This window comes from Hemibagrus wyckioides, linkage group LG06 (genome assembly GCF_019097595.1).
Source record: "Hemibagrus wyckioides isolate EC202008001 linkage group LG06, SWU_Hwy_1.0, whole genome shotgun sequence".
NCBI lineage: Eukaryota > Metazoa > Chordata > Actinopteri > Siluriformes > Bagridae > Hemibagrus > Hemibagrus wyckioides.
Window position 1 is genome coordinate 37,578,005 of NC_080715.1, and position 26,516 is coordinate 37,604,520.

A 26,516-nucleotide genomic window follows, 5' to 3' on the forward strand; every position below is an offset into this window, starting at 1 on the left:
CAATATAAAAAGTGTAGAGTGGAAATGTTTACAAGATTGGATATTTGTTCGTATCACTCATCCTGTAAAGAAACTGATGCTGGGATAAACCTCATAATAATTTAGAGGATTTACGGAAAATTCTCACTCTTCAGGGTCTGTGTTTAATCTGGGTTAATGTTCTACACTCCAAGAGTCTGGAGTATGAATACAGGGATTACGTGTCTTACCCTGACTCTGGGTCTCGCTGGTAGTTTGGTGGACAGGGCGTGTCGATGCACTGGTAGCTGCCTCTCATGTTGAAGCACATTCTGTTCGCGCCACACTGGATATTCTGCTCCAAGCACTCGTCAACATCTAAACACAGAAGAGAGAAGGTGATAAAATCTTTTGACAAAAAGACTACAACAGCGTCATTACTGAGTGTTTTGTTATTGTTTTTTTTTTTTACCTTGGCATGTTTTGCCATTGGTCATGAGGCGATACCCGTTGGGACACAAACACTTGTGGCTACCTGGTGTGTTTATGCACTCGTGCTGGCACATGTCTCTCTGCTCACACTCATTGATATCTACAGACAAAAAAAACATGACATTGACATGACGATAAAAAAGAATCCGCATTTACACTAATATAATAATAAACAATATCCTGCTAATGCTCAATTTGTCGTTTATTAAAATCTGATATTATTTATCATCATTTATTACACTATGTAACAAATTTTTACTTTTTACTTGTTCCTGGGAAATAAGTGTTATTTCCCCATTCTTTGTAACCCAAATAACCCATCTTAGCCATAAAAGTTTGGGTTAGTTTTGGGCAGCTTTTTTTTTTTTTAGTAAAATGGGATAATTTTGAGGTTTTCGTTCTCTTAAAAGCCCAAACCCAAACTTCAAGGGGCTTAATGTCTATTTTTTAATCATTTTCCATCAAGAGTAATTGCAAAATGTCATTCACTACCCAGGAACAAAAATCGTGTTACATAGTGTTATTCTCTTTGAGCATTGCATCACTGATAAACCGTGGCATTGGGGTGATATACAATATTTCTGATCAAATGAATGCAGCCTGAACTAGCATGTAATAGACCAAGATGATCTGTAGTCATCTATAGCATTGGATACCATACGACGGCATGCAATATTGGAATTAAAGAAAATATTATAATATTATTAAGGCATCATCCCACCATTAATCAAAGTCAAATAAGTAAGAATAATATTGCTAATGCTTCATTATTGTCTTATTAATTTTGGAGAAAGGAGAAAAAAAGAGAGACTGGTGAAGGAAAGACTATATACTATATAAAGACTATATAAAGTTTATAGCTGCTATAACATAAATTAGCTTCCGGTCTGTACATAGTTCAGACATACTCAAACGGTATTTGGTGAAAAATCAGAGAATGTTTTTTTTCTTGCCAAAAAAGGAATGAAAGAAGAAAAAATTCTTTATTAATAGAAAAAAATCTTTATATTATTTTAAATATTTCACAGGAATATATATATATATATATAGCTCTTTTTGCTCAACAGGTTTCAGAATAATATAGGCTAAAATATTAATTCAGAATATATTTTAATTTTGTGTTATTTTCATATTTGATGCCTGAGTTGTTGTTTTTTTTTAAGCTTTCAGTTTTTTATTTTATTTTTTATTTTGTGGAATGAATTGAAACCTGTGATTTCATCATGAGCAAACTGTTCAGTGCCAAAACTTATTTTATCCTCAGCTCATGATATTGTGTTAGGTGGTTTCCACGGTTTGTGATTGGTGTGATGGTCTGTGATCTGCAATTCTGTCTGCTGTACACAATGAAGGCCTCAGTGACATATGTGGACACTTTGTCTTTTTAAACACAGCTGATATTCTGCACTTTGCAAAAATGTCACCGTCTGGTTATCATCAGCTGTATATAACATCAAACTAAGTGCACAAAATTGCCCAAATTACATGTTTTTCATGAGCCAGTAAAATATATTTCAGCTAGAATTTTGTTTGACAAGTGAAAAGGAAACAGCTCTATTCAATATTATATAATGATGCATTTTCCCAGTTCCCAGTCCCAAACTGGTCAAACATCTGTGACAGTTACCTATGCATTTATCCCCTTCTGAAATAAAGCCAAGAGGGCATGTCTTAGTGGCCCTACGAGAGCGTGAGGGAGGAGAGTTGAGCCTGTAGTTGCCCCCGTTGACAGTGTAAGAGTGGAAGCTCTGAGATGTCAGACTGTGGTAGCGATGCTCGGAGGAGCTTCGCTCAGGGGATGACTGTGAGGTGTGGAAACCATACAAAAGGCTTTCGAATCTGGGCAAGCGCTCCAGCCCAGCGCAGGACTTTCCATCCCCAAGCAAGTAGCGGCCAGGAGGGCAAGTGCACGTGTAGCTACCTGGGCTGTTCACGCAGTGGTAGGCACAGGGCATCGGCACCCGCTCACACTCGTTTATGTCTGCTCTCATAGCAAGGCACAGCAGAGAGAAAGAGAGAAAGAAAGAAAGAGAGAGAGAGAGAGAGAGAGAGAGAGAGAGAGAGAGAGAAAGGCAAAGGGATAGAATGTAAAGAAATAAAGTGCAGCACAGAGATGAACAGAAAGGAGTAAAGAAAAAATGCATGGGAGAAAGGAGAAAAATGAAAAATGGCATCAATAACTAAAATCTAACTCTGCTTGACATGCCATGAATATGTCTGACAATAATAGAGGTTCAAGATCTAACATTTTTTCACTGTAAATGAATTCCTAGTTATATTGGTTTCAGGTATAGATTCAAGACTCAAGTGGTGCTCGATTGTGCAGTAAAACCCAACAACAACAGGACATATACGCTGTGTGTCGTTGATGAGATTTGAAATCATGGTCTTTTAACAATCAGTCATCAGGTGTGCAGGATATATTCACCTATAAGCCATAACATTAAAACCACATGATTGATATTGTGTAGGTTCCCCTCGTGCCTTCAAAACAGCTCTGACCCGTCGAGGTATGGAATTAAGAAATTAGCAGCAATCCTGTGAGCTGGGGCCACCATGGATCGGACTTGTTTGTCCAGCACATCCCACAGATACGTAATAGGCTAGGGATCTGGGAATTTTTGAGGTCAAATGAACAACTCTTTGTTTTGTTCCTCAAACCGTTCCTGAAATTATTTCTGCAGTGTGGCAGGGAGCATTATCCTGCTGAAAGAGGACACTGACATCGGGGAATACCGTTGAAATGTAGGGGCAAACTTGGTCTGCAGCATTGTTTAGGTTGGTTTTACGGGGGATGTGGTAGCCTAGTGGTTAAGATGCTGGACTACTGATTGGAAGGTTGTGGGTTTGAACCCCAAGCTGCCACTGCTGGGCCCTTGAGCAAGGCACTTAACCCTCAATTGCTCAGTTGTATAAAAAAAAAAAAAAAGAGATAAATGTAAATCGCTCTGGATAAGGGCATCTGCCAAATGCCAGAAATGTAAATTATTCACATGAATACCAAGACCCAAGGTTTCCCAGAAGAGCATTGCCCAGAGCATCACATTTCCTCCACCAGCTTGCCTTCTTCCCTTTAGTGCATCCTGTTGCCATCTCTTCCCTAGGTAGGCGACACACACCCGACCGTCCACAGGATGTAAAAGAAAATGTGATTCATCAGATCATACCTCTTCCATGGTCCAAATCTGATGCTCACGTCTCCACTGTAGGTTCCTTTAGTGGTGTACAGGAGTCAGCATGGTCATCCTGACCACTCTGCACCTACACAGCAAGCTGTGATGCTCTGTGTGACTCTCATAGCCAGCATTCGCTTGTTCAGTAATTAGTGCTACAGAACTCTTCTCTGAAATCAGATCAGATGGACTAGTCTTCTCTCCCCACACACTTCAGTAAGCTTTGGGACTCCACAACCCTGTTGCTGCTTCACCAGCACTGGGAAACCCACAAGACTTGTTGTTTTGGAGATGGTCTGACCCTGTTGTACACTGGCACATTTTTGCTGCTTCCTTCACATCAAACTTATTACACATCAGACACATTCCTAATATATCCCACCGCATGACAGGTCCCATTGTAATGAGACAGTCAATGTTATTCCCGTCAGCTATCAGTGGTTTTGATGTCATGGCTGATCGAAATATATATACACGCCATATATTAGACTCCTGTATCATTGCTATGATTTGAACTCGATCATCCTCCATGCAGTCTATATACAACTAGTGCTATACTAGAATTCAAGACATTTGAAGCCTTATGTTAGCCTGACATTTTGCATTCCATTAAGGCTAGAGCAAAGCACAGCATTTTAAGGAAAATTATCCCAAGCAGGAGATAAAGAGCTAAAGGTAAAAGGTGACAGGAAGAAGAATAGAGACAGAATAAAAGTATTAAAAAAGGAATTGCTGGTCTTGTTGTGAGAGCAGACTTACCTGTCTGCCATTCCCTTTCCAAATGGTTTCATCCTGAATTAGAAACTTGTGAACACTGCTTTAGTACTCTCATCTAATCATGAGAATCTGGCTATTTATTAATGCCTCATAAAGAGCAATGCAGTAAATGCAAGCAAGCAGGGAGTGTGTGTTTATTAGGGTGGAACAAAGTGATGCATATGGATATAAACTGAAATTGTGGGATGCATATTGGACAGAAGGCAACAGCAGTAGAGCAGCCAGGTGATGCTTTATTTATGGGGGTAATGGTCAGTAGATTTACGTACCAATGCAGGGCAGACCCACACCCTGAGAGCGGTAGCCCCTGGGGCAGGTGCAGTGATAGCTCCCCCTGGTGTTCTCACAAATCTGGTTGTATCTGCACTGGTGCGTGCCGTCTCGACACTCATCAATGTCTGTGGAGAAAATGGCACATCAGAGATTAGCAGAAACCTGTATGTAAGTACATGTAAAGAGGTACAGTTTTTGCGTACACACTAACCTATGCATGTGCCATTGACTCCTTTGGTCATGCCAGTAGGACAGAGGTCGATGCATGTATAGCCACCACGCGTGTTCTTACACTGCTGGTCTGAACGGCACACTCTCTGCCTGCACTCGTTAATGTCTGGGGCAAAAAAAGATAATTTATTTTGTCATTCTGTCGTAGTGTTGTGGTCAGATGGAGGAAGGAGAATGGTAGAGGTTTGTCATTTTATTTCATCCCTTCTAAACACAATCAAGCACGGTAAGAATCAAAAAGTCATGAAGTGTGAAATGCGGTATTTGTAATCCACACTATCTCTATATTTTACCTTTTTTTGTATACGTCAGAGCACATGTACCTATATATATATAGCTATACCATGTAAGCTATAGTACAGCTTGTAACAATGGTTGGAGGTACAAATATTCTCTCCTGCAAAGCTGGTGCTTTCTTTTCTGTTGCAGTAAAGGCATTTTCTCTGTAGCTTTTTTGGAGAATCTTGAGGAACTAGAGCCAGTATGCTGCCCAACTGACCACATTTCTTTCTTTACTCCTAGACAGTGGCAAGTCTAATGAACTTTTGGATATTAACATTAACGTGTCCATTGCTTCAAAAAAGACTGCTCTTTTGGTATATTTATGAATGCTAACTTTTACTATGATATTTTTGCTGAGCTGAGGATGACAGGTCTGGTAATGCAATGCCTGGATATCATCCCTATGTAATATAATGTAGGGATTATTATATTGTTTTATTGCACAAGCTTAATTTCATCACTTTGTGACTTTGCTGGAAAGCAGTTTGGATTGCATGTGCCCATGAACGTATTCAGGTGATTCTCACCATGCCTTAAGGTTATCCAAGGTTCACACATGCAGCTTAGCGTTTTCTAGTGTTTCTAGTGTGACTGACCGATACAGCGGCGGTTCCTGAGCTGGTAGCCGGGCTCACAGGCACAGCGGAAGCTGCCAATAGTATTGAGACAATGCTGGTGGCATGGGTTGGAGTCCTGACATTCATTTACATCTGTCAAAAAAAGGAGCATTCTAAGTAAGCAACAGATTACATAAATAAAGAACTGCTGGGGACAGCAAGGGAGAGAGTTAGAATTGTTATTTAAAGGCATTCTGAAGCCTTTGGGATGGATCACAAAAAATGTATAACTATCTTAGGACTATCAAAATAAACCTGAACAGCTCAAGCCATCTGCTGTTCTCCTGAAACCCCGCCCACAACGCATCACACAACGGTAGGAGCCAATAGTGTTTTCACAGTCTTGTCCATCATGGCACATGTGTCTGTCCAATGAGCATTCATCAATATCTAAAGAACAGAAACATCAGTGTATAATGTATAGCTGTGTTACATTATGTTTTGACTACAGTAACTAAGTTATAAAAGACTTGTAATTGAGCGTCACAGCATGTAGAAGTAAAGATCTCTGCATGTTATTTGTTTGTGTGTGGACATCTGGTACCCTGGCATGTCCGTCCATCAGCAGATATTGTGAGTCCTCTAGGGCAGGAGCAGTAGTAGGTGCCTATAGCATTATGGCAGGCATGGGAACATGGGCTGCCTTCCTCACACTCGTTCTCATCTTCATCAGAGCAGAAAAAAATAATAATAATAAATAATATTATAATATTAATATAATATTATAATAATCTCTCTCTCTCTCTGTCTCAAAATCAGTTCTAAAATGTCATTCTGTTGTTTTTCTTCTGAAAGAAATAATAATGATTCTCCTCTATGAATAAAATTCAGCCTGGGTTTTAAATTGTACCAGCACAGAAGGGTCCGACTGGGTCCAGCACAAAGCCACTGGGACACTGGTTGCTACGTTCACCTGCAAACAAGCAGAATAACTTTTAGTGAATATAAACACATAAAAACACTCATATGCTTGCTGACCTCTTTATTAGGAACACCTGAACCCCTGCACAAACTGAGTGATGTGTTCTGGTGATGTGAACAGAAGAGAAAATAAACGATGTCGAACTAGTTATTTCTGTAATTTTCTAATTAATATATATTGGTAAATACTATGGTATATATATATATATATATATATAAATCTCAAGAGATGAGCAGTTTCTGAAACCAATGCTAAACTGCATGATTTTATGTATTGAACGTCTGATAACTGCATGAGGAAGTGTTCCTAATAAAGTGGTTGGTGGTTGTATAGTATATCATGCAAAGTACTGCATCTGTGCCTCACCCTTGGAAATGCTTGCATGGATAGTAAACTCCAGCATCTCCTCTAGTGGGCGATATTGTGCACTGATGGAAGAAGCGTGCAACGTCTGCACCAGGTAAGGCATCTTTCCTCTGGAGGGCTCGTATAAAATGGTATGGTTCCAGGAATAGGGCACGCTCACTCTGTCTACGCTGAACATGCGTGTGGATAGAGCGTATAGCTGCCCAGGACCTGTCTGGATATAATCCTCTGTATAGTCCTGGTGATAAAAAAAAAAAACATACATACATAAGTAAAGTCTAGTAAGACTGAACTCCAGAGTTATCTATTGTGCATGGAAGATGTCAAGTAAATAAAGTTTTGATATAATAATTTTATTTGTCCTGAGCTTCTACCTTGAGGCCAATATCTGCATTGGGGGGCAGTTGGAGGATGTGTCCATTCACTACGATGTCCAACAGCAGAGCACCATCCATGTCTATCCCCCGTGCCACATGGGTCATCCTGAGGATCTCCCCTTAAACAAATGCACAAGCATGTGAACATATAAACGTCTAGAAAAATATTCTTTTAGAAAAACATTGATTTATTTCTGCAACAATTTTAAAATGTATATTTTTATCTGTCAAACCATAGGGGTCCACATGACTGCGTGATCTATAATTTCCTCCCTTGGTTTGGACCGAAACACAATGTGAGCACTTCACGAGCACTTCATTATTAGATGGCATTTGGAATTCAGTCTCGTCTTGACTAAATATGGACACGAACCTCCAGAATATTCAGCTACAGAATCTCTTGAATGAAGCTTTACTTGATTTAAACACTCCTAATTGCACTCACCTGTTGCAAACTCCACTTGGGTCTCTCGTCTGAAGATGGCGTCTGTAAGGCTGTAGCCATTGACGGCCTCGCCGATCTCCTGTGCTGTGGTCCAGTAGATGGGATTCAGCAGAGAGATCAGTTTCCTCATTCCAGGGCCTAGAACGAATTAAGCTGGATCAACTCAATACAATTCTCAGTATGCTTATTTGTGATCTACTAATACTGAAGAAATCCTGTGACTGACCCAGACTCCGGGGTATGTTAGTGATAGTAGCATGTATCACTCTTCCCCCTGAAATATCGTTGAATATTGTTGCATTGAGGAAGGCTATGCCAAACTCCACATCATTAATAGTGCCAATGATGTTCCCTCTGGCCTTCTGTGGTCCACCTGAGGAAACAGAGCAGCATGTAAAATAAAAAGCCATAGTCAAGTATGTGAGTACAAGCACACTGTAAAATTGTTTTTATGAAAAAATCTGAATCCACTCTTCAGTTTGTAGAATTGAAATGTAGCTAGTAGGCAAGTCTTTTTTTTACCTGGACATGGCTGGATGTTGCATCTGGAAAGCTGGGTAGAGTCTCCTGGGCAAGAGCGACCCTTGTTGCTAGGAGCTGGATTGTTACAGGAACGGACCCTCGTGCGTTCCCCTACACCACAGGAGACTGAACACTCACCCCATGGCTGCCATGGACTCCAGTTACCATCCACTAACATGACCACAAACATACAAACAAATAATCATCAACTGTACTAAAGGAATAGTGTGGCAATAAAATAAAAACATCTCCTAAATATGTGACAATAAAACATTAATACAAGCCAGAATATCATTCTTTAAAATCACTCTATGCAAACAGACTCAGGAATAAAGCTTTCTCTAGCTCTGTAACTGTAACTCTAGTCTGTCTATCTGTTCCCCAGCAAGAAACCCTTTGTACACCTCAGGTTGATATATCAAGCCACTAATGCAGACTGAAACTGCTGATCTATGGCTAAGAAGAAAAAGAAGAAGTGAGGGCAAGGAGCCCTTATTATCGCCACACATACATTACAGCATAGTGGAATACTTTTCTTCGCATATCCCAGCTAAAGAAGTTGGGGACAGAGCTCACGGGCAGCTATGATACAGTGCCCTTGGAGCAAGGAGGGTTACGGGCCTTGCTTAATTACCCAAGAGTGGAGCTTTGTGGTGCTGGGGCTTGAACCCTGATCAACAACCCAGAGCCTTAACCACTTGAACCACCACTGCCTGGTGTCACTAGCGTCTAACTCTAACCTCTGTATCATCCTTCTCTATTACTTTAATGTCTAAGTGAAAGATTGTGTGATAGACGACATGTCTTGTAGCTTGTGTATAATGTTTTTACCAGGACAACTGAACGTGCTGCATTTCTGGATCTCAGTGTCCGTTCCAGCACATGCTCTACCCCCGTTGGCCGGTCTGGGATTGTCACATGTTCTGTACCGTCGCATTTGGCCTCCATTGCAAGTCCGGCTGCAGCTGCCCCAGGTGCTCCAGGGGCCCCAGTTACCGTGAACTGTCAGAAAAACAGGTTCTAGTTTTCTATCCTTCTGTGGATGTACATTGTATGTTTGCATTTGAGTGACAAGCTGCATATATTTGTCTTTAAGTGAATGCTCACTAGGGCATGGTTCACTGTTGCAGAAGTCAATGTGAACGTCATTTCCTTCACACTGCCTTCCTCCATGTTTGGGGGCGGGGCTTGCACAGAGGCGTGTCCTTTGTCTGGTTCCACCTCCACAGGAAACGCTACAGGCGCTCCAGCTCACCCATGATGACCATTTTCCATCCACTGCGAGCCAGATGGTAGTCACAATTATTCAATTGCCTCAGGATTTACATCTAAAACATTACAGATTAATTCAATCCCAAAAACCACAAAGGCTCAGATACTGAAATCCCAGCTGCGTATATCACATGGAAGCTACGGTACTAGCAATTAAGCAGCCAGTATACTGATTTTTTTTAAGGCACATGCAAGCAAATATGAGCCAACAACAAAAAATGTGAAAAAAAATCTACATATATATTCAGTGGTATGAACAGCTTCTTGGCTGTGTTGAGGCTCATCAGATTAAGTGTTTTCCCCACTGTTCTTACCGGGACAGTTCCTCTCTGTGCACACTTGAGTTTGTGTGTCTACTCCGATGCAAGGCAGTCCACCAAAAGATGGTGGGGGGTTGTTGCACAGCCGGATTCTTGTCTGCATGCCTTTCCCACATGTTTCGCTGCAAGGGCTCCACTGCAGCCAGGAAGCCCAGTTTCCAGCCACTGTGAAACAGACGCAACCAGTATATTAATGTGTTCGACAATACAAGGTTTCAAACCACAGATATGTTGTATCGTAGGGTTACTGACAGAGAGCATTATTTTGCACTTGCCTAGGGAACGGACAGCTATTTAGAATTCAGCCAAGCCTGATTCATCCTGTAAAAACCAAGGAGTTTATGACATGAAGGAGCAGATAGACACACTAAAGTCTGCTTACCAGGACAGGGTCTGATGCTGCACATGATGACCTCCACGGCTCGGCCCTCACAGGCCCTGCCTCCATGCTGGGCTGGAGGCTTGCTGCAGGTTCGTACCCTAGTCCTGTTCCCTTGGCCACAGGTACGAGAGCACTCCTCCCATGGTGTCCAGTCTGACCACTGACCATCCACTACACACACACACACACACTTACACTTAGTGATGTAAATGTAGTGATGTTTCCCAGAACCTGATTTCGGTAGGGATCTGGTATGAACTTATTAAAAAAAGTAACAACAGGGTCACACTATCATTTTTTTTTCAATCTACACCTGATCATTTGAAATTTATGCCATAAAGTGAAGGACCTGGGTCACACTAATGATATGATAATGGGATGCTGCCAGACATGAAGCATGTCCTGACCTATAATAGCATGTCCTACAAACTGTAGTTCCCACACCTGCCTCTCTTTTATACAGTATATAAAAAGTCAAAGTCAAAAGTCAAAGAAGCTTTATTGTCATTTCAACCATATGTAGCTGATGCAGTACACGGTGAAATGAAACAACGGTCCTCCTGGACCAGAGGTGCTACACAGACTAAAAACCATACAGTTGACACGGACAAACATAGAGCTAAACTATACTTAAGGTGCAATTCTTTAAAAACTAAACATACAACATAAGTGCACAGGATGACAAGACAAGACGAACAAGACAAATAAGACACATAACACTATGTGCACAAAGTGTTTGACAGTATTTGACAGTGTTAGACAGTGAGGAAACAGGGTTAGGGACAGTCAATATAGTATATAGTGAATATAGTATATACATAGACTAAGGGTCAAAAAATAATTCATTCGTGAGCCTTGGTGAGGTCCACATTGCTGAAAAAGTAAACACTACATCTAAGGGTAAAGTTAAAGATAGCTAGGTTGACTCACCTGGGCAGGGTTTGCCTTGGCAGCTGCGGATCTCAGAGTCTGAGCCTGAGCAGTGGCGGCCGCCGTTGGCAGGCTGGGGGTTGTTGCACCGTCTCAGCCTCTTTTGAATTCCTGCCCCACAAGACACACTGCAGGCACCCCACTCCATCCACTCAGAGAAGCCTCCATGCACTGGTGCGTGTAAGACAGACACATATGAGGAATTGTTTGACTTTTGCAACATACAAATAATAAATACACAATTAGCTATCTATCTTACCGCGCACTGTGAGGGCCACATGCACTAGCGTTGAGCCCAACAGGTTGCGGGCTACACACTCGTACTCAGCCGTGTCCTCTTTCTGAACACTGGTGAGCCTCAGGGAGCCGTTGGACAGCATGGTGATGCGGTCGCTGGCCAGCAGTGGGCGTCCATGCCTGGCCCACTCGATGAAAGGTGTGGGTTCACCCTGTGCTTGGCAGTTTAGCACCACGATAGAACCGGAATCTACCACTGTGTCCACTGGTTCCACTGTGAAGACTGGAGAACCTGATGAAGTAAATGGCCATTAGTTTAGGATTATTTTATTTACTCTTTATGCGAGGTGTCTGACATTTGCTTTTTTTTAGTTATGCACTGCAGATAAGTCTAATGTAGCTAACAAATTTTGTTCTTCCAAAGACATTCAAGTGTCCATTCTGCATCCAGATGTAATATCACAAATATTGTCTGTGTGTTTAGAACACAATATGCTGAAAAGATGAAAAGAGAAATAGAAATAGGTGATGCACTACTTTTAGGGTTGGTATTGAAATATTCAGTCAGCCATTTAATGGTATTTAGCTTAATATGCCATTTCTGTAGTGTGTTTGTGTGTTTACTTTGTAAGGTGAGAGTGACTGTCCTTTCCACTACTCCAGCATCATTTGTAGCTACACACACATAGCTACCAGCATCCTCACTCTGAAAAAAACCCCAAAACAATGCGATTGTAAACCTTATAAAAAATTATGGTTGACAAAAATTGCATTAGTAAAGGGAATTAGAACTGAGATACAGTACCACGGTGCCATAGATTGCCAGAGAGCCATTCTCCAGTTGGCGGATGCGGTTGCTGATGCGAACATTAACGCCCTTCTTGCTCCACTGGATGGTGGGCAGAGGGTCTCCCCGTACCTCGCAGTTCAGAATAGCATTCCCACCCAGAGGCTCGATATGATTCGAATGGACGTCTCCGTCTATTATAGGAGGCTCTGGAGGGTTAAAGAACATAAGCAGGCTTCGTATTCAAAATGCAGCTGGTTATAGATTAATCAGTCATAACTTTGAAGCAAATATGAAGTGCTTGTGTTTTGTGTACAAGACAGTTATAACATTCTTAATAGAATCTATAATAGAAGATAACTAGATTTTGTAAAGGCTGTATGATGTTTTCTGGAACATGTGCTATGTGTGACCCTAGAGCAGGGATGTCCACTCTTATCCGGAAAGGGCCAGTGTGGGAGCAGGTTTTCATTCCAATCAAGCAGAAGCCACATCTAAGTCTATTGAAAGACAGGATCAACTGATTAAACAGGTGGATTAAGGTGTGGATCCTGCTTGATTGGTGTGAAAACCTGCACCCAAACTGGCCCTTTGCAGATGATATTGGACACCCCTGGCCTAGAGCCTGCTGTCAAATATGTTCCTAGACAAAGCAAGTGACTCAGCACAGTTAGGCACCTTTGACGTAGACAAAACCCAAAGATTTGATGGATCCCACTCGGTTCTCGGCGATGCAGGAGTAGGTTCCAGCATCGTCCTTGCTCACACGCTCGATCACCAGCTCACTGTGGCCATTCACATGGCTATAATGAGCTAGAAGCAGAAACAAGACATTACATCATGAGGAAGTGCTTCATTAAATACTTCATTGATCTAAACTTGCAATGTTATTGTAAGAATTACTGCAGAAGACTGAAGGGGGTAATGGAATAGTACCAGTCTAAAAAATATGTAAGATACACAAATGAAATATTAATAGAGATAATACAGGGGGTCCTCGACTTACGTCAGAATTCCATTCCTACGGCGCGACGTAACACGTTTTTCACCGTAAGTTGGAAGTCACATACAATCCAATATTGTGTACAACCGACGAATGTAAACAAAGCCTTCTTCCTCGTATAGTGCCGCGTGACGACGTATTTGTCTGCTCCGCTCGCCAACTAGTTTCCGCGCAAAATTAGTTTTAATGTCGCAAACGCCGTACGTCGGAATGATGGAACAAGAATTTTCTTAATAAATTTATGGGAGATGGCGACGTAACCACGAAACGCCGTAGGTCGAGGACGTCGTAAACCGAGGACCTGCTGTAGTTGATAAAAATTTAATGTTTTTTTTTCTCACCAGGGATAATATTATTGTTGAAAGCCCAAGTGATTTTGGGTGGAGGAATGCCTGTGGCTCCACAGGTCAGTAAGAGGCGCTCTCCCTTGTTGAGAGCCGTATCTTCCAGGGTCTCAGTGAAGGCTGGGTGTGTGTACACAGACAGGTCGATCGTCTGACTGTCCTGTCCTACAGTGTTGGTGGCCACACATGTGTAACTCCCGGCATCCTTAGGCTGTGTGCCAAAAGAAAAATGTGTAAGGGTTTGAAAAATGTCAAACCCAAAGAATACAATAACACAGTGTCTTGATTTTCTGACCTGAGCGTTTTCTAGCACCAGTTCCCCAGAGGACAGGATGGTGTAAGGTCCTGTGGTGACAGTCAGAGCGATGCCTTCTTTCTCCCAGCTTAGGACAGGCTGAGGCACTCCTTCAGCTGCACAGGACAACATGGCCTGCATGTTCTCCAGCACCCACAGCTCCGGTTCACTTCTGCGGATGGTGGGAGGGACTGGGAGGGAAGGTGGATACGTTTGTGTCATTCATTTAAAGAATTAGTTTCCAGTATTTAGCTATCTGTGAGGTAAAACTACAATAAAAATCATCAACACCCCATGTCTTCCCCAAGTGCCTCAACTAAACTCATTTCCTTAGAGTTAGTTGGATAGCCGAATAATTTCAATAATTCAAGCAACAACTTTTCCAGCCAAGGAAAATGCATACATCCACAAGCAACCTATCTCACTCTTGTGACTCACTCAGGACAGTGACGCTCATCTCCAGGCTGAGGCTTCCAGCCACGTTGGCCGCTGTACAAGTGTATAGACCCGTGTCTCCTGGCTGGGCGAAAACGAGATGCAGAGAACCAGAGCTAAGGACTCGATGGCGTACAGACTCGGATAGCAGCTTCCCATTTTTGTACCAGCTGACTGACGGGGTCGGGTATCCCTCAGTCTGACACTGCAGGGTCAATGATCCATCCACGGCCACACTGTAGGACTTAGTGCTTGAAGTGATCACTGGAGGTACTATGAAAACAAAGGGCTACTTTAAAAGCAGTTTGAGAATGAGAACTGTGATGCAAATGTGACTACTGGAACAAACTGTGGGGCATAAAACATTTTCTAGATTCACGGCTGGTGATTATTAGTCAGTCCATTTTACCTTGCACCCTGAGTTTGGTCTTGCCCAGTGCTGTGCCTGCTGGATTCTGGGCCACGCACATGTAGGTACCAGAGTCTTCCACTTTAGCCTGTGAGATCTGCAGTCCACCATTGGGCAGAACAGTGAAGTCACTTCCTAATGATAGAATGTAAGGAAAAATAAATGTTGAATACATTAAACTTTAGGGATGCTAGATCATTCTGTCTGGTGTTTGACAAGCTCTGTGGTGGTTTTTTTTGGTTAATGTTCAATAAGTAGATCAGAAGAACTGGCTCTAACCGGTGGTGACAATGTTGATGCCTTCTTTTTGCCAGGTGATAGTGGGGCGTGGGGTGCCCAGGGCACGACACGGCAGGGTCACGTGGTTGTTCAGGATCACATCCAGTGTTAATGGGTGAGCTTGGATCACTGGTGGCTCTAGTAGACATATAAAAATGACAAACTCAAGACGCTAAAACACTTCAGAATATATTTATATATACTGAGAGAAAGATGATGAGATGTAAAGACTTCGTAAGACTGCTTTAAATATCATGTTAGTGTGTGTTGACAGATTACCCTGCACGATGACCTGGATGTGGCGATGTGCTGATCCTGCAGCATTCTTTGCAACACATGAGTAACGGCCAGTGTGACTCAATTCTGCAGCAGCTATCTCAAGAGCACCTGAGAGTGCAGACAAAAATACAAATATTTAGCAAATGTTTTTTTTTTTAAGTCCAGCATTTCACCGGAAACGTGGTAACAGAGAAAAGTGCAATCTGCTCAATGACTGGTTAGTATCGATGCTATTCCCTCCCACCCTGCCAATTTTGCTCCCTCAGCTCCTGGTCATGCATGGCTGTGGTGTTTGAACTCTCAAGTCTCCAGATGACCATCTGAATTTTTTCTGTCGCACCGCTCGGGACTCACCGGAGGGCAGCATCTTGTAGCTGTCTCCTTCTTTGGCAAGTCGCATCCCGTCTTTGCTCCACTGTAGGACAGGAAGGGGGAATCCAGATGCAGTACAGCTGATCACCACTGGGGACAGCCTGCTCACCAACAGCTCTGTAGCCTCATCAGCAATAGAGGGTGGCACTGCGATAACACAAATAACACACTCGCTATCTCTGTATGGTACTGGGATTCGTTTTCTAATAAGTTATCATGTACAATATACACAAATTATGATTGATGATCCAGTGAAATTTTCTAGAAGGAGGAAAACCTTCAGGATGGAGTTTTGCGGTTTCACGATAACAAGCTGTGGTTCATTATACAGTTTGTTGTAATGTTTAGGATAGGAAAACGAGTGCTCACCATGTACTGTAAGCTGGACAGCTCGACTATCCTGGCCTGCCTCGTTGGACACCACACACTCATACAGTGCTGCGTCATGCACTGTTGGTGCGATTATAACCAGAGATCCTGATGACAGCTGCCTGTTTTCACAAACAAATACAAACAATATGCATTTGAGGTTTTGGGTTCTAAACTATAATTCAGCATACATATCATAATGAAGTGCAGTGAAAAGACACAGTAAAAGAGGCAATAAAAGAGGAAGAAAACCTGGCTGAACCTGTACATATTCTGGTTCTGGTCTGTGTTGAGAGGCTGAGCGTCTTTGGTCCATGTGACAGTGGGTTTGGGGATGCCAGTGGCCTCACAGGACAGAGTGGTCTGAATGTTTACCGTCACTGTGACGTTAGTTGGACCTTCAGCAATCGAAGGGGGCACTGAGTATTGGAAGGTTAAAAGAGTAGAAAGGATGATTTGCCTGTGTTTGTACAGTTGAATCAGCTTATAAGCCTCTGCACACATTTGGACATTTATAGCACAGTGAACAAATCCTTCGCTTTTTAAATCTCACAGAAACACATAAGGAAATAATTATCATATTGCTGTGCCAAAACTCATAAAGTGCCAGATTTTTTCTAGTGTTATTTTACAGTGTAAGTGTAATGCGCTCACTGTGCACTTGCAGATCCACTCGCTTGCGTTGGCTGCCTGCCTGGTTAGTGGCCATGCACAAGTAATGGCCCGTGTCGGACAGCTGGGCGGAGTGGATATGGAGAGAGCCGTCCTCAGCAAAACGATACCTGTCCAGGTGAGAGAGCTAGCCATTAACAATCCAGCTGAACTGAATGACATGAACTTACTCAGAGTCTAGAGTGATACGTTGCACACCTGGGGTTGTTCCCTGCAAGAACGGAGCCGTGTTTCCTCCAGGTGACACGTGGAGCAGGAACACCACTGACGACACACTCCAAACCCACCGGCATGTTGACATGAACAGAAATAACCTGAGGACCTTCCTTTATAGTGGGTGCAACTGTGGATAAATACACACACATTTACATAAAGGTACTTAACTGTAACAGTGATATAAATACACAATACACTAGTGTTTATTTTGCCCAGAAACAAATCAATATTTAAAAAAACTCTGACACTGTGGGACTATGGACCCGTGTATGCAATTAATAGAGAAAGATGGATCGTTTTGTAATCAAAGGCAACGTTATGGACTCATATATCATGGTTTTCTGATTGTAAGTGTGTTGTTAAATTGTTTTGTAATGTATTTAAATTGTTATATCACACCAAAATAAATTCTTGTACATAAAAACGTTTAACCATTCACCATTTACGCTGAGGTTGAAATGGCGTCTGGTCTCCCCGGCGACGTTGCTAGCCATGCATGTGTAGCGACCAGTGTCTCCCAGCTCTGCGTTATTGATCTGCAGGTAGCGGCCGCTGGATAGCACACGCACACGTGGAGACGCCTGGGAAGGAGACGGTATATGAAACCAAGCCAAGGCTATTGTATATTAGTTTCTATATCACTCAAGGACCTAATTTAGGATTTTTGCATGGTCTGAATACAGCTGTAGTGTGTATACCTTCAAAGGAGTTCCATCTTTGAGCCAGGACAGGGTGGGAGGTGGTACAGCGTTTGATCGGCACTCCAGGGTTACCTGCCTGTTCTGAAGGACTGATACGTCCTGGACGCTGCTCTCGCCAGCAATGTTGGGTGGAACTATAGATATGTATAATAAAATTATTAGAATGTCTTTATGATTCTGCTGTCTAATACTGTTTTAATGAACTAACCATGGACTCGAACCAGGAACTCTTTGTCATCGTCTCCAGCAGGGCTGGTTGCCAAGCAGCTGTACCGTCCAGTGTCCTCGACCTGAACGTGTCAGATACACAGCTGCATGATTACGCATTACCGTATTTTTATAACACATCTGGTGAATGCTAGATTCTTTATAGTCAGAATGTTGTGATAAGATAATATTAGTCAGTACTGAATTATAAACAGATTTGCTTTTCAGTAAAAAGAAGTTCATCATGTTTGGAAGGAGTCTCCAGCGTCTTTTTTAAAAGGCAGCAGACAGATAATTTAAGTCCTGTAAGTTACGAGGTGAGGCCTCCATGGATTGGACTTGTTTGTTCAGCACATCCCACAGATGCTCGATTGGATTGAGATCTGGGGAATTTGAAGGCCAAGTCAACACCTCAAACTCATTATTGTGTTCGTCAAACCATTCCTGATCCATTTTTGCTTTGTGGCACGGCACATTATCCTGCTGAAAGAGGCCACAGCCATCAGGGAATACTGTTTCCATGAAAGGGTGTACATGGTCTGCAACAATGCTTAGGTAGGTGCTACATGTCAAAGTAACATCCATATGGATGGCAGAACCCAAGGTTTCCCAGCAGAACATTGCACAAAGCATGACACTGCCTCCACCGGCTTGCCTTCTTCCCATAATGTATCCTGGTGTCGTGTTCCCACGCACTCGGCCATCCACGTGATATTATTATAATTCATCAGTCCCATACACAATAAACTGTGATGCACTGTGTATTCTGACACCTTTCTATCCGAATAAACATTAGCTTCTTCAGCAATTTGAGCAACAGATGCTCATCTGTTGGATCAGACCACACGGGCTAGCCTTGGCTGCCCATGACCCTGTCGCCGATTCACCACTGTTCCTTCCTTCAACCACTTTTGATAGATACTGCAGATACCACTGCAGACCGGGAACACCCCACAAGAGCTGCAGTTTTGGAGATGCTCTGATCCAGTCGTCTAGCCATCTCATTTTGGCCCTTCATCAAACTCGCCCAAATCCTTACACTTATCTATTTTTCCTGCTTCTAACACATCAGCTTTGAGGACAAAATGTTCACCTGCTGCCTAATATATCCCACCCACTAACAGGTGCTATGATGAGGAGATAATCAGTGTTATTCACTTCACCTCTCAGCGCTCAGAATGTTATGTCTGATCGGTGTGCAATTAATAAAAATTGTAATCATTAGCAAATTGTGGGTTGTGCTGTTATTGAAAAATAATTTATTCTGGAGTGGAAACAGTAGCTCTGCCTGCTTCCTACCACCTTGCCATTGATTATTTTCCTGTAATAGCAGGAATCTTAGGTAATCTTAGGTAACAAACATTCACTTATAATGGAATTCAAGAAATCTTTTGTCCCTATTTTTCTTTGTATGTATGACTGCTTCACAATGTTTGTTTGACCTTCTTTTATGCATCTCAGCAAATAATTAAAAAAAAAAAACAAAAAAAAAACATAGTGAGCTTCTCGACTCCTTATTTAGTGGTTAATGACTGACCTGTACAGAGGTGATCCGGAGAACTTCTCCTCCATGGAGGATGCTCAGGCTGTGGGTCTGAGGTAACGGCCGTCCATCCTTTACCCAGGTAAGCGTGGGTGCAGGGATTCCTTTAGCCTCACAGACAAGTTCTAGGATGTTGTTTACCACTACGGATACTTCAGTGGGGAATTCTGAGCCATTTATCCGCGGGGGGTCTGAAAGATGGGCAAAGAAACACTTTTTAAAATACCTCAATGTAAAAAGTGTTGTTCTTTCATTTGTCATAGGTTTCTTGCATTCTCTTCAATTCAGGTTAAAAAAAAAACATAAACTAGCATATTTCTTATAATTGAGACCAGGTTCAGCTAAGCCATGGATTTCATTTGCTACAAAGATCCTTAATAACTGGTTAGGATTCACTGTGGTTTAAATTCCTAGTGTTATTTTTTGGGAAACAGAACCAAGTTAGGAAATAGTGCAGGGAGGTTCAGTTCCTGCCAGTAAACCAGTCCCACACACATCTCTAGGAGAGGTCAATTTTGAACTACAGTGATGTAGATGAGGCTGAGATACTGTCAAAGCTAAAATCCATGCATATAAGGCTAGCAGTGCTGCTGTAATGCTGAGTATAACTGCTGATTTCTGGGAGATTTCAATCACCACAGAATCTATCTAGAATAGTAGGAAATACATACAGTATGAGGCAGTTCTGCTGGCAGAGATGCTTTTTTGATGAGTAAAATGTTTAAATCTGGCTTGGACTGTAACTTAAATAACCACTCTTTACAACCGTGCTTAACAGAAAAGCATCTCTGAAGAAAAATACATTGGACATTGATGCACTTAAGCTATAAAACCATATTAGACCCCACTCCTTTCAGTCATGAAAAGAAATCTGAGGCTACAGTGGGCACAAGTCATCACTTCATCACTGTGATCTGTCCAGTTTTGTTGAACCTATGCCCAGTGTGACCTCTTGTCTCACTCTCTGTATTATTATTTTCCTAACTTTTTCCTTTTTTTTCCCCCTCACCCAGCACTTTGAGGTTGAAGTGGCGACGGGCTTCTCCAGCTTGGTTCCGTGCGACACAGGTGTAGTGTCCCGTGTGGGCCACCTGGATGTTAGAGAGCTGCAGAGTGCTGTTATGGTTCAGCAGGGTGATGTGGGAATCCCTGGGCAAAGCAGCTCCCTCCTTCATCCATGTCAAGATTGGGTTTGGGGTCCCATCGGAGACACATACCATGGCAACCATGCTCCCTTTCACCAACGTCACATCATCAGTACTGCCTGCTCCATCCAGACTGGGAGGAACTAAAGATTTATCAACCGGAGAGCATTAAAGGAGGACACACAGATCCTGATACACAACAATAAAACCCAAAAAATAAAAATCATCCTTTAGTAATTTGTTTATCAATAGATTCCAGGGCTCTCTCACCATACACCTCAAGGTTGTAGTGTTTGTTGTCCACTCCAGCTCGGTTGGATGCCACACAAGTATATGTGCCTCCGTCTGATACCTGAACGCGAGCGATGCTGACCAACATCAAGGATATTTGGTTACAATGACAGAAAACCACTAATGCATGTTTGCGCAAATGTGAAATGCCTACACAAAGTTTACTTCTATGATGCGGCAAATGTGTATGAACACTACTGTATGACCTTCAGCATACAGAAATCTGTGTAAGCTCATTTTTGTCAAGGTTGTGGTTGGATAAGTGAGTGTGTTTACCGGAGGATTTGTCCAGCAGACAGCGGGCGTACATGCGAGGATACGGCGAGGGGAAGGCCATTTTTCAGCCAGTTGATCTGAGGCGGAGGAGATCCGCTGGCCACGCACTCGATGCTTACTGAGCTGTCCACGACTGTCGTTATCACCTCAGCTGCGTCTCCGTTACTCTGGATGACAGGAGGGACTAAGGACAGGAGGCAGTTTTGAAATTAACAGGGTCGCACTCTAAACGGATTATACAGATTTTTCTTATTTACTCGCACTTCTTGTTAATGTGAACAGAAAGCCTAACTTACCATACACGTTAAGATTAAAGATCCTGTCCTCTTCGCCAGCCTGGTTAGTAGCCACACATGTGTATTTGCCACTGTCTGTCGTGTGGGTGGCTGTGACTGTGAGTGTACTGCCATCTGGGCTGATTCTACAAAGACATAATAAACACACACCTGCCAGATTGTCTACTGAATTTAACACATAGCACCATTATTATCAGCTATGCAGAGACATCCTATTTAAACATACTATTTACGCTCAGTAACATCCTAGTTAGGAGTGAAAACCTTCATTACACCTGAATGCAGTGATTTAAGTTAATTAGCAATCATTAGATATTTAGATGTTTGGAAACCTCACTAAAGCAACATCTGGATTACTCACTATCTGAGAAACAGCATATGGAATAATCATTATCCTTACTCGAAGGTAAAACTGAATCATTCCCTTCAGAATTTTTTAGAGTTGTTTTGTGATTGCTGTCACTGAAAAGTGCTCAATTTTACTCTGGCAAATTTTCCAAAAAAAATATGCAACTCAAAATAATGAGACAATAAATAAAAAGGGTAAGATAGTAAATAAGTTATTAAATCAATATAATGAGATATTCAGTCAAGATAACATCAGTTTTCTTTTTTCATTGCCAAAACTTCAATTAAAGACAGAGTTAAGTTAAAAAAATGATATACAAAAACATTTATACAGAAAGTATCGAGATATCAAGTTAAAACAACGACATAGTATCTTGAAATATTACAGATGAGTTATTACATCACAAGTACACGGCATTCACAAATCAGGGCTTCTATAAGCACGGATACACACACACACACACACACACACACACCTGATATTCCTGAGGTCGGTCCCGCTCAGAGCTTTCCCGTCCTTCAGCCACTGAATTGTTGGTGCTGGAGTCCCTTTTGCTTGACACACCAGCTGAATGCTATCATTCAGCAGAACGCTGGTCTCACTGGGCATCTCGGATCCTGTGATACTGGGTGGCACTAGAGCAAAAAGAACACCTGATCTAGAGAACTGAATGTTAAAGCTACACATAGTACACGTGTGGTTGTGCTGTGTATATTTACCCTGTATAGTGAGATGGTAGCTCTTTTGGGCTTTGCCTTCAACGTTAGAGGCCACGCAGGTGTAGGTGCCACTGTCAGAAAGCTGTGAGCGAGCAATCTGAAGCTTACTACCTCCTGACAGGATGTGCATCTCCAGAGACTCAGAATTCTCTAGAAAAAGAAATGGTTTAGACAACTGGGCAGTCAGGTAAGTTATAATAAATAAATAATTATTTAAATTTTAGTTGTCATTGAGATATATTATATTATATTATATTATATTATATTATATTATATTATATTATATTATATTATATTATATTATATTATATTATATTATATTATATTATATTATATTATATTATATTAAAAATCTCCTAAAATCAAATAAATGCTTCTCAGGAGCAATATTGTGTTTATACACAATAAAATAAACACAATAATTTTTCAGTTCAGTATGTTTAGAGTTTGTGCAGCAAAATTAATTAACTTATAACAAAAAGGAAAGGTCAACTGCTTCATCGGACAGATTCCCTTCAACTTTCACTAAATCCACAGTCTTAATAACAAATAATTGTATATTTTATATCCATTTCTTGCTAAAGTGAATCTGCAGGTGTTAAGGCACTGCAGCGGTTCTCACCAATCACTCTGCCATTCTTTAGCCAGGTGAGGCTGGGGTGTGGGATGCCCGAGGCATCACAGCTAAAGGTTACAGGATTGCTGATGGTCTCCACCACGTGTTCCTCTGCTGGTCCGTCTATGCTTGGAGGAACTGAACACACGCACAAGGGCCAGATTTTTTAAGCATCCAAAAATTACTGCATGTACACTCACCAGCCACTTTAATATAAACACCTGCTCAGTTATGCCATTATCTAATCTGTGGAGGAATGCATAAACGTATGCAAGTAGACATCATAAGCTTCCGTTTATGTTTCACATCAAACATGAGGAAATATGTGCATTTATAGATCTTCAACTTGAAGTCTTCAACTGCCATCTGATTGGTTGATTGGATAACTGCATGAATAAGCAGTGGGATCTAATATGGTATTATAGCTTAAGCAGAATGTTCCTAATATAGTGGACAGTGAACTTACACCATACATGACCTCTGGCTTACAGTGCATTCAAGTCCTTCTGGGAAGTTCATATTTACGAGTTGGAAAGTTGGAATTACGACATCAGGTGAATTTTGGGCTTTGCCTTCTTACAGACATGCTTGGGCCGCGAAAAGTCGGAGCTCAAACAAAATCCTACTCGTAATTACGACTGTGGCGTTCATGTAGGCTCGTAAATATGCTATTTCTGACAGAACTTGAATGCACCATTAGTACAATATTCTTAAAGAAGATATAATTATGCCCAAAGAATGAACATTTAAAATAAATACACCATAATTCATAGGGGGAATTAGAAATCTTGTCTAACCGTAGACGTTAAGATGGAAGTTCTTGTCCACCTGGCCTGCTACGTTGCTGGCCTTGCAGACGTATAAGCCAGTATCAGACACCTGAAACACAGAAGACATACAAACTTGAAAACCTTGCCTAAGTGGTTTTAAATGATTTTCTACTCCTGACATAAAAACAGACCCACACACCTCTGTTCCTTTAATTTCTAAGGTTTGTCCATTGGCGAGGATGTGAAGGTTGGTGGTCTCGGTGACGAGACGTCCGTTCTTGTACCAGGTGATTGTGGGAGGAGGGATGGCATTGGACAGACAATCCAGAGTGACTGAGTTCCCGACATGTACACTGACCACTATGGGTGAGTCGCCGCTGCTGTCCCTGATGCTGGGAGGAACTGCAGGATGTAAGAAAAATTGACACGCTAATCTTTAATAATATTTACAACAAAGGAGTAGTGCTGCTGAAATGCCATGTGTTCTGGAGATCTGGGTGGACGAACATCAGAATTAAACACGTCGTGAACATGGACAGAAGGAAGTCCTTACAGTAGAAAGTATTAAGTAAGACTCAGAATTTATTTTAATATAATTTTTGTGTGTACACTGACCAAAAACTGTGAGGTAGATGATCTTATGTGCCTCTCCTGCTGGGTTGATGGCCACGCAACTGTATTTCCCACCATCAGATAATTTAGCCTTCAGGATCTGTAAGGTACGGCCACCTGAACCACACAACAACACAGAAATGATTATGCAATAATACACACACACCTACATACATACACTAAGACACACATACATACATACATACACACACACACCTACATACATACACTAAGACACACATACATACATACATACATACATACATACATACACACATACACTCACACACCTACATACACTCACACACACACATACATACATACACTCACACACACATGCATACATACATACATACATACACACTCACACACACACGATTTTATCTGTATACCTGGCATGATGAGAGCATTACTGTTGCCCTGTACAGGTTTCCTGTCTTTCAGCCAGCTCAGAGTAGGAGGAGGAAAGCCGGTGGCCTCGCAGCTCAACGAGAGGAAATTGTTCACTACCACAGTAGCATTCTCCTCATTCACACCCACTATAGAGGGAGGAACTGCAGCACACAGCCAGACAAACATCACCACATTACACAGACTAAACTCACACATTGTATGGAAACATGTCTATAACCAAATGGATGCTAATCACACAGCTTGAGTATAGAAATGGCATGTTACACATTTTACACTGAAATGCTTTGTATAATCACAGAGCTGGTAAAAACTTCACCATGAACATTGAGGCTGAAGTACTTCTCTGCGTTTCCAGCCACGTTTTCGGCCACGCACACGTAGCGGCCTGTGTCGGTCACCTGCGCGTTCAAAATCTAAAACACACACACAATTATAGCTGTATGCTTTTGTGTCAAAGTTGCACTCTAATTAACACACAGTAGAACATCTTAAGGATACTATATATGTGTGGCATCGTATAAAAACCTTTACATCTTCTCCTGTACTGAATTCTACATGATTCTAACACAAAAGAAAGTTCTAGCATTTAGAACGTCTTCTTTACTCCTAAAAGTGAAAGAGGGAAAAAAAATCATATGGAAAAGATTTCATTCCTGTTCCGCTGAAAGAAGCCCTGAATAGGCCATTTCTTAAACCTGGCCTGAATCAGGTAGGAAAGGGCTTGTGGGAAAATCATGAGTAATGCAAAGAGGCTTGTAGTAAATGATACAAAAATTCGAGAAGCATTTACCCCAACAACAGAGAAAAGTGAGATCCTTGTTCAGAATAATGCAGAAAAACAAGAGGCTTGTTAAAAAAAAAAATTATACAGAAAATCAAGAGGCTTGTTCTGAGAGATCTGAATAATCAAGAACCTTTTACCAAATAATTTGGAAAATTGAGAGCCTCTTTCTGAACAACTTAAAATTCAAGATCATTGTATAAACTGCTTCAGAAAATCAAGACTCTTGTACTGAGCGATACGGAAAATCCAGTGCTAAGATTTTTTGGATTTCCGGATGTTTCTCTTTGTGCGTCTCACCTGCAGCGTCCTGCCATTGGACAGCAGGGTGTGCGTCCTATCCGGGTTTAAAAGCAGGCCGTCTTTGAGCCAGCTGATTTTAGGAGTAGGGCTTCCATCCACATGACACTCCAGCAGCGTGGACTTATTCACCAACACCGTCACATCATCAGGAACGTCTCGGTCAGCTCCGCGGATAGAGGGAGGCACTGCATGCGGAAACACACCGTCACTAACAGCCAACAAACTTGCTGCTACACCCTAGTTTTGAGAAGTACGTACACAAGACTCTAACGTCGTACTGGACTGAATCTTCTCCAGCCTCGTTGATAGCCACGCATGTATATCTTCCCGAGTCCTCGGTTTGAGCTCGGGGGATCTGTAGCACTCTACCACCTGTGTGTGAAGAACAAAAGTAACACACATACACGCAAAATTAAACAAGTATTTAAACATGCAAATGAATACACTGTGTATGTTT

At 41.9% G+C, this 26,516-nt stretch overlaps 1 protein-coding gene across 3 annotated transcripts in view; it reads right to left on the bottom strand.

Annotated features, from left to right (window-relative positions):
• hmcn1 (hemicentin 1) overlaps positions 1-26,516 on the bottom strand; it is a 93,134-nt gene that overhangs the window by 1,336 nt on the left and 65,282 nt on the right. For 2 of the 3 annotated variants that reach the window (XM_058393178.1, XM_058393177.1), the window contains exons 55-106: positions 26,318-26,431; positions 26,057-26,244; positions 25,292-25,388; positions 24,954-25,115; positions 24,565-24,678; positions 24,149-24,351; positions 23,977-24,058; positions 23,186-23,317; positions 22,564-22,713; positions 22,320-22,479; positions 21,496-21,620; positions 21,200-21,383; positions 20,903-21,000; positions 20,497-20,775; positions 19,482-19,678; positions 17,946-18,027; positions 17,735-17,871; positions 17,476-17,617; positions 17,019-17,163; positions 16,803-16,930; positions 16,411-16,567; positions 16,149-16,270; positions 15,762-15,926; positions 15,408-15,515; positions 15,129-15,266; positions 14,850-14,984; positions 14,444-14,713; positions 14,006-14,196; positions 13,708-13,921; positions 13,042-13,176; positions 12,382-12,572; positions 12,201-12,282; positions 11,599-11,868; positions 11,340-11,510; positions 10,410-10,580; positions 10,022-10,192; positions 9,543-9,713; positions 9,267-9,437; positions 8,436-8,606; positions 8,140-8,286; positions 7,914-8,051; positions 7,466-7,587; positions 7,092-7,329; positions 6,654-6,716; positions 6,348-6,467; positions 6,059-6,193; positions 5,783-5,896; positions 4,885-5,010; positions 4,670-4,798; positions 2,078-2,431; positions 431-550; positions 210-336 (exon numbers count right to left, since the gene is read on the bottom strand). In XM_058393178.1, the coding sequence (XP_058249161.1) occupies positions 210-336; positions 431-550; positions 2,078-2,431; positions 4,670-4,798; positions 4,885-5,010; positions 5,783-5,896; positions 6,059-6,193; positions 6,348-6,467; positions 6,654-6,716; positions 7,092-7,329; positions 7,466-7,587; positions 7,914-8,051; positions 8,140-8,286; positions 8,436-8,606; positions 9,267-9,437; positions 9,543-9,713; positions 10,022-10,192; positions 10,410-10,580; positions 11,340-11,510; positions 11,599-11,868; positions 12,201-12,282; positions 12,382-12,572; positions 13,042-13,176; positions 13,708-13,921; positions 14,006-14,196; positions 14,444-14,713; positions 14,850-14,984; positions 15,129-15,266; positions 15,408-15,515; positions 15,762-15,926; positions 16,149-16,270; positions 16,411-16,567; positions 16,803-16,930; positions 17,019-17,163; positions 17,476-17,617; positions 17,735-17,871; positions 17,946-18,027; positions 19,482-19,678; positions 20,497-20,775; positions 20,903-21,000; positions 21,200-21,383; positions 21,496-21,620; positions 22,320-22,479; positions 22,564-22,713; positions 23,186-23,317; positions 23,977-24,058; positions 24,149-24,351; positions 24,565-24,678; positions 24,954-25,115; positions 25,292-25,388; positions 26,057-26,244; positions 26,318-26,431 (8,056 nt within the window). The remainder of the gene's footprint in view (positions 1-209; positions 337-430; positions 551-2,077; positions 2,432-4,669; positions 4,799-4,884; positions 5,011-5,782; positions 5,897-6,058; positions 6,194-6,347; positions 6,468-6,653; positions 6,717-7,091; positions 7,330-7,465; positions 7,588-7,913; positions 8,052-8,139; positions 8,287-8,435; positions 8,607-9,266; positions 9,438-9,542; positions 9,714-10,021; positions 10,193-10,409; positions 10,581-11,339; positions 11,511-11,598; positions 11,869-12,200; positions 12,283-12,381; positions 12,573-13,041; positions 13,177-13,707; positions 13,922-14,005; positions 14,197-14,443; positions 14,714-14,849; positions 14,985-15,128; positions 15,267-15,407; positions 15,516-15,761; positions 15,927-16,148; positions 16,271-16,410; positions 16,568-16,802; positions 16,931-17,018; positions 17,164-17,475; positions 17,618-17,734; positions 17,872-17,945; positions 18,028-19,481; positions 19,679-20,496; positions 20,776-20,902; positions 21,001-21,199; positions 21,384-21,495; positions 21,621-22,319; positions 22,480-22,563; positions 22,714-23,185; positions 23,318-23,976; positions 24,059-24,148; positions 24,352-24,564; positions 24,679-24,953; positions 25,116-25,291; positions 25,389-26,056; positions 26,245-26,317; positions 26,432-26,516) is intronic. The other variant, XM_058393179.1, reaches the window with a different exon arrangement.